The sequence below is a fragment of the Crinia signifera genome, chromosome 11, assembly GCF_055691185.1.
Source record: "Crinia signifera chromosome 11, ASM5569118v1, whole genome shotgun sequence".
NCBI classification, from domain to species: domain Eukaryota; kingdom Metazoa; phylum Chordata; class Amphibia; order Anura; family Myobatrachidae; genus Crinia; species Crinia signifera.
Window position 1 is genome coordinate 80,694,995 of NC_139227.1, and position 14,195 is coordinate 80,709,189.

At 49.9% G+C, this 14,195-nt stretch overlaps 1 protein-coding gene across 1 annotated transcript in view; it reads left to right on the plus strand.

The window, feature by feature from the left end:
• Positions 1-4,933: 4,933 nt before the first annotated feature.
• The window catches only part of DRD4 (dopamine receptor D4), a 113,548-nt gene continuing 104,286 nt past the window's right edge, over positions 4,934-14,195 (plus strand). The window contains exon 1 of the mRNA XM_083165353.1: positions 4,934-5,818. Coding sequence (XP_083021479.1) covers positions 5,579-5,818 — 240 coding nt within the window. The 5' untranslated portion in view covers positions 4,934-5,578. The remainder of the gene's footprint in view (positions 5,819-14,195) is intronic.

The window sequence follows — 14,195 nt, forward strand, 5'->3', positions numbered from 1 at the left end:
ATCTGCATTTTGCCCCGGCATGCTGTAAATCTGTGCAACTTTTGGTAATGTCTAATTTTTTTTTCCGCACATGTAGTAGTGTGTGATTTGCAGTAAAAATCATACATTTTGCCATGACCCCAAAAAAAATAGTACTTCGCATCCAGATGCTTTGATTTCATTGAAAACAGCAAAATTGCAAATGGAATAGGGTTCAAATCACAAAATTTAAATTCACAATAGAAATAGACCTGCTTCTGGCAGGCAGGTTTGACAGAACCATGTACAGATCAGTGATATCTGTGCATGGTTCTGTCCCAAAAATTGTGTTAAAGTAAAAATAACAAAACAACATGGGGTCCCACCTCCAACATAACCAGCTCTATGCCCCCCCCCCCCCCCCCCCCCTGTATTTAAGATACTAGCACCAGGCTCTTGGACCGGATCTGGTTCTAAAAGTGCGAGGAACGGAAAAATAGGGGTCCCCCATGTTTTGGAACCAGTACCAAGCTCCATCAACCAACAGTTTTGTAGGCCTAAGCCCTGGATGGGTTAAACTTGAGGGGACACTGTACAGGGCTGACCAGCTACGGTGTTAAGGTTTCGGGTGTGGGACTATGCTTCAAAAGTGTCCCCAGCTGTTGCAGTATACCGCTGTCTGTTGGAGCCCGGTGCTGATTCCACAATATTCTATTCTTTTTTTTCCCCCAGGAAAAACTGGAACCAGGACCAGTCCAAGAGCCCTGTGCTGATTTCTTAAATATGTGGGGATCCCATCACTCCCCCCCCCCCCCCTTATTTGGTAAACCAGACCAATGTTATGTTCGTGGGGGCGGACCCATGTCATTAAAGAAACAAACACACACTCCTGTTACTAACAAAATATTGCACCTTTACTAATATACGTTACTAAAAAAATTGCCAGAAATGTAGTCTAAAAATTTGCACCCTATTACATCTCGCCCTTGGAGTCTGTCAGAATTTGTGTATTTTTGATTGTCAAACCACCTGTTTTTGTTCGTCAACCCACTTGGGATTGAGGTCTGGGGGAGTTTCCTGCCCATGAACCCAAAATGTCGATTTTTTTTCCCCGAGCCACTCAGTTATCACATTTGCCTTATGTAAGGCGCTCCATCATGCTGAAAAAGGCATTGTTCATCACCAAACTGTTCTTGAATGGTTGGGAGAAGATGCCCTTGGAGGATGTCTGTACCGTTCTTTATTCATGGCTGTATTCTTAACCAAAATTAGTAGTGATCCCACTCCAGTCCCTTGGCAGAGAAGCAAACCCACAAATAAATGGTCTCAGGATGCTTTACTGTTGGCGTGACACAGGACTGATGTTAGTGCACAGCAATCTGAAAGGGGAAACAGAGAAAATGACATTACCCCAGTCCTCAGCAGTCCAATCCCTGTACCTTTTACTCAATATCAGTCTGTCCCTGATGTTTTTCCTGAAGTTAGTGGCTTTTTTGCTGACCTTCTTGACACCAGGTCATCTTTCAAAAGTCGTTGCGTCACTATGCATGCAGATGCACTCACACCTGCCTGCTGCCACTCCTGAGCAATCTCTGCATTGGTGGTACCCTGATCCCGCAGCTGAATCAAATTAAGGAGACAGTCCTGATGTTTACTGGATGTTCTTGGTTGCCGTGAAGCCTTCTTCACAACTATTGAAGTTCTTGTTATCCGATTATGGATGATTAAGAGGCAATCTTACTAGCAGCAATAACATGTGAAGCCCTTTTTGTGTAAAGCAATAAAAACTGCAAGTGTTTCCTTGCAGGTAACCATGGTTAACAGAGGAAGAACCACAATTTCAAGCCCCACCCTCCTTTTGAAGCCTCCAATATGTTATTTTAACTCAAACAGCATGACAGCGTGACCTCCAGCTTAGTCCTCTCACCTGTGTTAACGAATCACTGACATGATATCAGCTCGTCCTTTAGTGACTGGGCTGAAATTCAAAGGAAATACTGTTTTATTGATTAAATGAATTGTCATGGCAGAGAGGGACCTTTGTGAAAATTTATATTTGTGTCATTCCCAAAACTTTTGACCATGGCTGTCGATTTGGTTGAGTTGCGTTTAAATTGAAATCTAAAATGCAGTATGAAAGTAAAGCTATGGGCTTCATGCAGAAGCAGCCAGTATTTGCCCTGCACAGAAACAATATAAATTCATTTGCTCCCCTTGGATTGCAACATGGGGTGAAATGTAATAGGGTGAGAGAATCAGAAAGTAAGATATTTGGTAAGAAATCTCCAGGTTTTCTAAAGCGGCAATCAATTTCATTGCAAAATCAAACTGGTTTTGCCGTGTAAATGATTGCCGCTTTAAAAAACCTGGAGATTTCTTACCAAATCTCTCACTTTCTGATTCTCTCACCCTATTACTTTTCACCCATGGCGTGTGTCATACACATTTTTATTTTTATTTTTTTTACAGAATCTGGCACATTTTCTGCAGTTCCTCTGTTGATAATAGCAAGGGAACTTAAAACTGCCTGAAAAGAGATGATATCAATAAATACTGTAGACTCTCACACATACTGTATACATGATATATACATAGAAATCATAGAACTCTGCGTTCATCAAATACACTATGAAGACTGCAGACTACAGTATAATTGATGTGTACAGAGTTTCTCTAATTCTTTTTTTTTTTTGTAACATCCTCCTTGCGCCCCAGATATGGTATTGGAGAGTGCAGAGGATTAATGCCTTTTGTATATATTTGTGCTGGAGTGCACAGGAACGCTGTGATCCCATGGCCCGTGCATTTCATCCTCCTTGAAGCTGCCGCCTCACAGAAGACCATATTAAACATTGCCGGATTGGAAGGGTTAAACTAATCTCCAGCTAAAATGAGCCTGTTCCCATCACTTAGCACAGTGGGCTCCTCATCCACCCTCCCTTATGTTTTTCATCTTGCGCTGATCACACCTTTCCCTTGTAATGAGAATGGTTGTAAGGACGGGAAGGGAACAAATCCAGCAGCTTTACCAATAATAATACTGCCTAATGCCCCATTCATGTGTTCTCTTCCTCTCACTCCTCTGCGCTTTAACCCTATGCCTACCATTATCCTGTGTTCTTTCCTCTTCTCCCACATAGAACCTTGCTTTCTCATAACACGCCAGTCATTTGCCTTATAAACATTAACCCTTTTCTGTCTTTTATTCTAGATTCCATTGGAACATATCCTATTCTTGTGACTTACTGTATTATTTTCACAATGAGCTTTATGTACAAGGTGCCAGAAATTTCCGATCAATGCAAAAATAAAACACCTGGATAACTGAGTATGGCTGAGGTTCCAATGTTGTGAACCAGCCATGTCGATGGCAAGGTTGAAAGTCAGTAGGTCAACATGAGGTTTTCACGGTTTTGTGTCCCGAATGTCGACAAAGTCAACGTGAACCGCATCCCCTTGCATGGCTCGCTATTCTATACTCCCCCAGCACCCTAAAAAACGAATGTCAACCTTTTCACTGTCGACCTTACCCTTGTCAACCGAATGCTGGTATCATCCTTCCAACCCTGTCGACCTTAGCCATGTTGTTTTATTTCAGGTGTTGACCTAAGGCCTGTAGACCTGCAGTGGTCGACCTAATGACCAGATCCTGTTTTAACAATACATGTAACTGCCACACACAATGCTCTGTGTGACACGCAATGCATCATTATGCATGTAACAATGCCATGTTGGCCATGGAATCATCCCATTGGTTGTGCAGCACATCCAATGAGAGAATGCAACCACCAAATTAATCAAATGATGAATTTGGTGGATTTGAGGTAACACACTATACAATGGTCATTGCGATCTATCATGGATCACAACATCGTCTGATATATCACTTACCACTCGTTTGCCGATATATCCTAAGCAAACAAACGATATATCATACAGACGACGATTATATATCAGGTGGACGATACAGCCAATATGTCTGCAAACTAATTTGTTCACAGGTATATAAGGTTGGACTTGCAGCATCTCCGATGATGATCACCCATATGTTGGTAAATCTGCCTGTGTACAAGCGACTTGCTGAACGAATGGTGGCTGTAGAGTTGGCGGGTATATACAAATGGATCTGCTGGTCAGACATACTGTACCTGTATAGGTCGGATGATTAATAAGTGTGTGCGTATGAACAAGATCATTTATGCATTAACCCTCTCCATCGGCCAGGTGCATAGCCAGCCTTAGGCTGGGTATACAATAGTTGATATATCTGCAGATCAATTGATGACGAAATGTTTTCCATAGCGTACACACTGCCCGATCTGTTGTAACCGATGTCACTACTGGGTAAGCACATGCCCATTTGAGCTGTCAATCACCGCAGGCTCATGGTGCAGGTGTACAGGCGGGTGACGGATCACCCCTACACGCAGTACAGTGCACCGATATAGCTAAAGTGTTGCACAGCAGACGCGATATGTCTGTGAACGACATCGTTCACAGAAATATCGGTGGAACACACTGGCCAATTATTAAACGATATCGGCCAATCCATTGATTTGCCAATATTTCTGCCAGTGTGTAACAAATAACAAATATACATAGGAGCAAATATGACCATAATACTAAAACATAATATATACAGATTCATATACACTATATAACGACATAGACATGTGAATTAACCCCTACCTTGCCTGAGCATAGTTCCAGGCTCATCATCATGACATGTTTGCAGAGCCCTCAAATGCTTTGCAAGAAAAGTTATTTCACAGAACACAACTAAATTGAGTTTACTTGTAACAATAGAGGTTTTTGTGTTGCTGATACTGCCCCCATCCAGTCCTTGTAACTTGGATGTATGATTAGATTGCAGTCTCTGTTCTAGACATCCCAGATGCAGTGGGAATGTGTGTGTGTGTGTGTGTGTGTGTGTGTACACAGGAGCCAGGTGACAGCAGAGACTCCCTCCCAGTGCTGCTGTCACTGTCACAGCTAACCTAAGCTGAGCTTTGTGTTGGGATGTGAGCAGTTCCGATCTCTCGCTGCTGATTGGAGCAGCTCCCGGACAAACCCTCTCTACCTTAATCGGCTTTCTTCTCCTGCAAACGACCCACTTGCAGATTAATCACCTTGGGATCATTCAGTTCCTCACAGAGAAGGAAGGGAAGAATTCCAGTGCATGTAGCAACCTGTGGAGGACCCCCAGCAATCAGCCCACCCTTCTGCCTTTCTCACTGCTTCTGAGGTGGAGTAGAGACAGCATTACCATGCATGCAGATGTTGGCTCATTATGGTCCTAGAAGACACTTTTGAAGACGTATGACGTCATTACAAGGCAAATGCATATTTTAGGAACTTTCATTCCTTGGTTACAATAATAACACATGGAGGTCAGATGTGGAGTCCTCTGTGCTGTTGCTGTCTATTCAAGGACATAGCACTTCATGACCTTTCTGAGGAGAAGCTCACTAGATAACCAGGAGAAGTAGATGAATTCTCCATGGAACACACTGCTCTTTCCAGAAGACAAAGGGAAGAGAGGGAGACTGCTGGAGAAGGGCTTTCTGTCTGGTGCACAAGCTTCTGCTTTCATGGGACAGTGTAGTGCATTGACAGCACCATGCTCAGGAACACCTCCAACCAAACTTCTGAGCCCTCAGAGGACACTCCCTATAACTACCTGGCCTTGATATTTGGCCTGATTCTGATTGTGTTTATTATCTGTGGAAATGTCTTAGTGTGTCTTAGTGTGTGCACAGAGAAGGCTCTGAAGACAACCACCAATTACTTCATAGTTAGCCTGGCTGTAGCTGACCTGCTCCTGGCAGTACTGGTTCTCCCTCTCTATGTGTATACAGAGGTAAGTGACATGCAGCTATCACACATGAGCATTGGGCATACTGTATGTGCCACAGGTGATCAGCCTAGGAGAAAGGGGGTCATCATGTGACAGGTACTGTTTATATAACAATAGTCCCCATTCTCTTGTAGATTTTATTTCATATAGTAGGAATTGGGGTATTTGCAGTAATACAACCTGTATTACCACCTATAAAAGATCTACATAGCTTAGGTCGACAGGGTATTTAGCCCGACATGCCAAAGGTCGACATCAAAAAGATTCACCATGTCAACCTTTTTCAAGTCAACCTTTGGCATGTTGAACTAAAGTCCCTGTCAACATATACTCCATGTCTACCTACGTCATGTCAACCTTTTGTAGATGTCAACCTATGAACTGTCGACTTTAGGGCCATACCCACCAAATAATGTTTACCAGTATGTTACTGAATACAGACTAGTGGCTACAATACGATATAATTTATAACCCCATATTTACCATCTGTGTGTTTTTATGTGTTTTCCAACCTTAGCAGTTTCACAATTTGCAACCATCTGTGAATAGAAATAACACATCTGCTTACATTGTGTATAACAGCTAACTGCTTATTGGTTGTTACTTTCCCTAATGTTTTATGTAAGTCCTCGGTAGCCCTAAAATCCAATGTTGTGATTTGTGACTCAGAGATCCCAAATTTTGGCAAATTCCTCTTTGTTGCATGTAATTCATGTGAGGTATTTAAGTAACTTAAGAGAATCCTAAATAAAATAATGTACATTTTTTTATATACTGTAGCATGGAGGTAAGTTTATAATAGGCACATAGGCTGCATTGTCATATGTGTGATGTCATTGTCCCTAAAATTGCATACAGATCTAAAGCCTATGCTATACAGTGTGTTTATAAGGTAGGTCTGCACATGTAAGTACTTTGCTACATTTAGTGCTGCAAATAAATTGGTAAAATTAGGTTGCTATTGTTATTTTTGGTCACTTATACCCCTGTTTGACTAACACCCAGGTTTGGCTTTGGTAGTTGAACAAGGGTTTCAAGCCATATAAAAGCTTAAAACCCCCGTTCACACCACAGAATGGACCCAGGTTAATGGTGGGTTTTCTCTGTGTTGTCTCATGTCATCTCCAAGCGCTAGTGAGCCGGCTCTCCTTATCCTGGACCCAGGTTATTTTTCTGGACCCCTTTTATACTGAGCCGCTGCCCAGGCTGACCTGGCATAACCCGGATAATTGCAGCAGTGGGAAAGTCAGGAAATGTTAATTTCACTGCAGCGGCGTAACTACATTTTTAAAAGCGCCGTTAAAGGGAGGGCGCCCAGCCACCCGCCCGCCCCTCCGCCCGCCGCACCAACCCCCGCAAACCCCCCCATCCCCAGTCTTTACCTGTGTTCAGTACGTACGCGCTGGTCCCGGCTCCCTTCTTCTGCTATGAGGACCACCACAAAATGTCCGTCCCCATACAGCAGACAGTTTCAGAGAACTGTCTGCTAAATGGGGGCGGACATTTTGTGGTGGTCCTCATAGAAGAAGAAGGGAGCCGGGACCAGCACGTACGTACTGATTACTGAACACAGGTAAAGACTGGGGATGGGGGTTTTTGCGGGGGTTGGTGCGGCGTAGCCCCCCCCCCCCCCCCGCGGTCGCTATAGTTACGCCACTGTTTCACTGTAAAGTTGCTTTCATGATGCTGGTGAGATATACAAAGTAATATCTACCACTTTTGACTAGGAGAACTGCATAGGTACAATGGGTCTGAAGCAGTGGCGGATCTAGACTTCTCTTCTAGGGGGGCGGTTTTCTGTTTAAACTTGACCCTCACCCTCCAGTCCTGACTCCTCCCCTTCCCATTCCTGACTCCTCCCATTGTAAGACTGCCCCCCCCTCCCCCCAAATAATAATAATAAAAACAATAATAAATGTAAAAAAAAAAAAAACCCTGTATGGGGGGGTCTGCATTGCACACACACTGTATGTGCAGCCGGACACACCAGCAGCCGCACAGTGCACACACAAGGGAGCTCCAGGCTTTAGCTGCTCCCGCTCATCAGGCGACTTCATCCTGAAACCGGGCACACTCCCACCGTGTGCCCGCCGGGCAGTGCTGTAGACACAGCCCACCCCACACTGTCTGTGAGCAATCAGGGTGGCAAACCACCTGATTTACAGCCCACCAGCCAATAGGACGGCAGGATGGGGAGAGAAAGCCACGCTATATCAGCTACTGGGTGAGAGAGGAGGCGTCATCATCTCCCCATCATCACTACAATCATTACTTAGTAGGTGCGGGTGCAGATGCGGCCGGCATCATTGAGGAGTACACCCCTCCCCCCGCAGTGATTCCACTGGCCATGGGGGGGCGACCGCCCCGTTCCCCCTCCCCCCTTAAATCCGCCCCTGGTCTGAAGTGGCACATTTCCAATGTTAGTGTCTTCAGCCATAGTCTCAACTGCAACTATATGCAAATGCTGTGGTATTATCCCTTCTCCTGACATGTGTATGGACGTCCAATAACTCAGATGGCCACTTTGAGCATCTACAGACACTGTAATACCACTTGGTAACAGGTGCAGAGAGAGTTAGATTTGGGTGAGTTAATTTGTTTCTGTGCAGGGTAAATATTGGCTGCTTTATTTTTACACTACAATATAGATATTAGTTTGAAGTAAAAACCCCACTCAAATCTAATTCTCTTTGCACATGTTACATCTGCCCCACCTGCAGTGCATGGTTTTGCCAATTGGAGAGGGAATTTGCTTTTGCAATTGAACCAGAATCATGCCTTTGGTGTTGTATACTACACTCAAGGAAATCCCCATTTTGGGTGGCCACACCTCCTTTTGAGTGGCCACACCTCCTTTTCTCGAGCCAAGGTGGGCCTGTGTACTTTAAGTCAGGCCCTATTTTCCAGTCATTGGGCGGGATGGTCTAACAGTTATCACCCCCCTCCGCCGGGCTTCGCATTGTTAATGATCGCATATGCTCTAACATAAAGACAGCTCTTTGGATGTGGCTCTGGCGCTGGACTTCCGTGTCCCAGACGGGGACGGTGGGGGGAATGCTGGTAGGGATCCGTGACAGTTCCCCCATACAGTGCTGCACTAAGAAGCCCATTGGCTTCTGCAGGTAATCGCCATGGCGATTCCCTCCGCAGTACTGACACTGAGAATACAGAAATGCGGTAAAAACTCAGATAATGGAGGGTTCATCGCATTTCTGGTTTAGAGCATCCCGCCCCCAGTCTGGCCCTGTCAGTGAGTAATGAATACACCTGTGCATTTGCTAGGTGAGCTGGAAAACATGAACTGCTGGGTCCTAGTGACCGATTTTTAGAATTACTGGTTTATCCTAATCCAGAGGGGCCTAGTTGTCTGATTGGTTACAGGTTTTCCTAGTAAGTAATAGTAGATAGGATGGTACCTGCACTCTTTCGTTACTGGCCTATTGTTTGCAGGGGCTGCTCAGTAACGAGTTGTCCAGACTCGGAATATAGTACATGAAGGGTTATTACTGAGCACTCAGCAATGTTGATACTGTGAAAAGTAGGATGCAAAGTAATCATAGGAATTTGTGAGAGAGTGACGTATAGTATAATTGTAATTACATTCAATGATTACTATAAGACAGAGGTGTGCATAAAGAATTGATTATAAAACACTATGGAGAAATTTACTAAGAAATACGAATACAGTGATGCCATAATACAAATGCATACGACCGGCATAAGACGTATTTTCCAGAAAATACGACTCGTAAATAGGGCCGATTTACTTACAGTATCTGCTGTATTTACGGGATTTGTATTTTCCGATGGCGTAGGCGGCCGTATCTCTTATATATTTAGCCAGATCTGTCACTCAACCCCTGTGGAGAACGTTCCTGTGGAGAACAGTTTCACTTTCATGTGTATGACGTTCCACCCCCTTGACATCACCTCTCCCCGCCCAGCCAGGGCTACAGTACACGCCCACCATCCACCATTACTCCACAGCCACCATCCACCATTACTCCTGCACATCCCTACCCTCTGCCAGGACCCCCGCGACCCCCCTCCCGCGATTCGCGGGACCCCCCGCGACCCCCCCTCCCGCGATTCGCGGGACCCCCTGCGACCCCCCCTCCCGCGAATCGCGGGACCCCCGCGCCCCCCCCTCCCGCGAATCGCGGGACCCCCGCGACCCCCTCCCGCGATTCGCGGGACCCCCCTCCCGCGATTCGCGGGACCCCCGCAACCCCCCCTCCCGCGATTTGCGGGACCCCCGTGACCCCCCCTCCCGCCATTCTCGGGACCCCGCACCCCCCCTCACGCGATTCGCGGGACCCCCGCTTTCCACCCTCCCGCGAGTCGCGGGACCCCCGCGACCCCCCCTCCCGTGATTCGCGGGACCCCCGCGAACCCCCCCTCCCGCGATTCGCGGGACCCCCGCGACCCCCCTCCCGCGATTCGCGGGACCCCCGCGACCACCCCGGTATCCGGACTATTGTTAGACAGCACTTACATCGACACCATTAGTTCGACAGCTCAATAGGTCGACATGGTTTTAGGTCGACATACCATTAGGTCGACATGTCATTATGTCGACAGCTCATTAGGTCGACAGCTCATTAGGTCGACAGCTCATTAGGTCGACATGTTTTTAGGTCGACACTGCCATTAGGTTGACAGTGTCTATGTCGACAGTCAAAAGGTCGACATGTGTTTTTTCACTGTTTATTGAGCCGACATGTGCCGACAGGCGGTATTTCATGCCCTACTATCCACTAGGGCGTGGTGGGAGAATAAAATAGTGTGCCGAGCGCAGCGAGGCACCGTGCCCGAAGCATAGCGAGCGGCTGCTGGGATACACTTCAAACTGTGTCCATGTCGACTGTGTCGACATTTCGGCCAAAAAAACAGTGAAAAAACCCATGTCGACCTTTTGACTGTCGACATAGACTCTGTCGACCTAATGGCAGTGTCGACCTAAAAACATGTCGACCTAATGAGCTGTCGACCTAAAAAGCTGTCGACCTAATGAGCTGTCGACATAATGACATGTCGACCTAATGGTATGTCGACCTAAAACCATGTCGACCTATTGAGCTGTCGAACTAATGGTGTCGATGTAATGGCTGTCGATGTAAGTGCTGTCTAATATCCGTCCCAGACCCGACCACCCCCTCCCGCGATTCGCTGGACCTCCGCGACCACCCCCTCCCGCGAAACGCGGGACCCCCGCGACCCTCCCGCAAATCGCGGGACCCCAGCGACCCCTCCCTCCCGCGAGCCCCCTCCCGCGATTCGCAGGACCCCTGCATCCTCCCCTCCCGGGATTTGCCGGACCCTGCGACCCCCCCTCCCGGCATATTAAAGGGCCCCCCGCAACCCCCCCTCCTGCGATTCACGGCACCCCCCCCCCTACTGTGATTTGCGACCCCCCTCCCGCAATTCGCGCCGCCCCCTCCCGCGATTCACGGAACCCCCTGTAGCGCCCCCCTCCCGCGATTTGCGGGCCCCCTCGGCACTTCTCGCGATTTGCGACCGCCCCCTAATTCACACATTCGGGGACCCCACCTCCCGCGATTCATGCCCCCCTCACGCAATTCACGGCACCCCCCACACCCCCCTTCCTGCGATTCGCAACCCCCCACGACCCCCCCTCCCGCGATTCACGAAACCCCCCGTAGCGCCCCCCTCCCGCGATTTGCGGGCCCCCTCGGCACCTCTCGCGATTTGCAGCCGCCCCGTAATTCACACATTCGGGGACCCCCCCTCCCGCGATTCATGCCCCCCTCACGCAATTCACGGCACACCCCATACCCCCCTTCCTGCGATTCGTAACCCCCCACGACCCCCCCTCCCGCGATTCACGGACCCCCGCACCACCCCCCTGCGCCCACCCTCCCTTGATTCACGCCCCCCTCATGCAATTCACGGCAACCCCCCACACCCCCCCTACTGCGATTCGCAGCCCCCCCACGACCCCCCCTCCTGCGATTCATGTCCCCTCCCGTGATTCACGGACCCCCGCAACCACCCTGGTATCCGGACTATTGTTAGACAGCACTTACATCGACACCATTAGTTCGACAGCTCAATAGGTCGACATGGTTTTAGGTCGACATACCATTAGGTCGACATGTCATTATGTCGACAGCTCATTAGGTCGACAGCTCATTAGGTCGACAGCTCATTAGGTCGACATGTTTTTAGGTCGACACTGCCATTAGGTCGACAGTGTCTATGTCGACAGTCAAAAGGTCAACTTGGGTTTTTTCACTGTTTATTGAGCCGACATGTGCCGACAGGCGGTATTTCATGCCCTACTATCCACTAGGGCGTGGTGGGAGAATAAAATAGTGTGCCGAGCGCAGCGAGGCACCGTGCCCGAAGCATAGCGAGCGGCTGCTGGGATACACTTCAAACTGTGTCCATGTCGACTGTGTCGACATTTCGGCCAAAAAAACAGTGAAAAAACCCATGTCGACCTTTTGACTGTCGACATAGACTCTGTCGACCTAATGGCAGTGTCGACCTAAAAACATGTCGACCTAATGAGCTGTCGACCTAATGAGCTGTCGACCTAATGAGCTGTCGACATAATGACATGTCGACCTAATGGTATGTCGACCTAAAACCATGTCGACCTATTGAGCTGTCGAACTAATGGTGTCGATGTAATGGCTGTCGATGTAAGTGCTGTCTAATATCCGTCCCAGACCCGACCACCCCCTCCCGCGATTCGCTGGACCTCCGCGACCACCCCCTCCCGCGAAACGCGGGACCCCCGCGACCCTCCCGCAAATCGCGGGACCCCAGCGACCCCTCCCTCCCGCGAGCCCCCTCCCGCGATTCGCAGGACCCCTGCATCCTCCCCTCCCGCGATTCGCCGGACCCCTGCAACCCCCCCTCCCGGCATTAAAAGGGACCCCCGCGACCCCCCCTCCCGCGATTCACAGCAACCCCCCCCCCTACTGTGATTTGCGACCCCCCTCCCGCAATTCGCGCCGCCCCCTCCCGCGATTCACCGAAACCCCCGTAGCGCCCCCCTCCCGCGATTTGCGGGCCCCCTCGGCACTTCTCGCGATTTGCGACCGCCCCCTAATTCACACATTCGGGGACCCCACCTCCCGCGATTCATGCCCCCCTCACGCAATTCACGGCACCCCCCAAACTCCCCTTCCTGCTATTCGCAACCCCCCACGACCCCCCCTCCCGCGATTCACGAAACCCCCCGTAGCGCCCCCCTCCCGCGATTTGCGGGCCCCCTCGGCACCTCTCGCGATTTGCAACCGCCCCGTAATTCACACATTCGGGGACCCCCCCTCCCGCGATTCATGCCCCCCAGACGCAATTCACGGCACACCCCATACCCCCCTTCCTGCGATTCGTAACCCCCCACGACCCCCCCTCCCGCGATTCATGCCCCCTCCCGCGATTCACGGACCCCCGCACCACCCCCCTGCGCCCACCCTCCCTTGATTCACGCCCCCCTCATGCAATTCACGGCAACCCCCCACACCCCCCCCTCCTGCGATTCGCAGCCCCCCCACGACCCCCCCCTCCTGCGATTCATGACCCCTCCCGTGATTCACGGACCCCCGCACCCCCCCCCCTTGACTCACGGCACCCCACGCGCCCCTCCCGCAATTCAAGGACCTCCGCAACCCCCCCTCCCGCAATTCACTAACCCCGACAACCCCCCTCCCGCAATTTGCGGACCCCCCTTCCCACGATTCAAGCCCCCCCGCGCCCCTGCCCACGATTTGCGGACCCCCTCCCGCTAACCGCGGATCCCCACACACCACCCCCCCTCCCGCAATTTGCAGACCCCCCAGAACCCCTTCCGGCAATTCCACCCCCCAGCGGACCACCGCGGCCCCCGCTCCCGCATTTCACGTACCCACGTGACAATGGGGGATCCTGTACCACTAGGTGGGAAATCCGGCCCTGGCTGCCGCACTGCAGGTTTCCCCACTGCCCTCTGCACCAGCGCCACAACTTTTATCAATGTCTTGCCCACATACCACTATTATACAGCCTCCTGCTCTCATGCACGCTCACTCCCTCCCAGTGGGAGGAGACGCTCACCCACTGCCGGGAGCTGCATACTGTCCCCCACCCTCCTCCAGTTCTAGGGATGGTTTATGGCCGATGTTGAATACTTTTGCCATCAATGTGGGAGGACACTGCCCTGCCTCCTGTTCTCCTGCCCCGTAACTTCCGCCAGTGGAGACCCGCTCACCCTGTGTTGCCCACATTCCCCTATCATGCTTTACCGCCCAGCCTCCTGCTCTCATGCACCCTAACTCCCACCCAGTCGGAGGAGACACTGACTCCTATATTTCTGTGCTGCCACGCTGGACCCTCACCCACTGGCAGAAGCTGCACAGTGTCCACCACC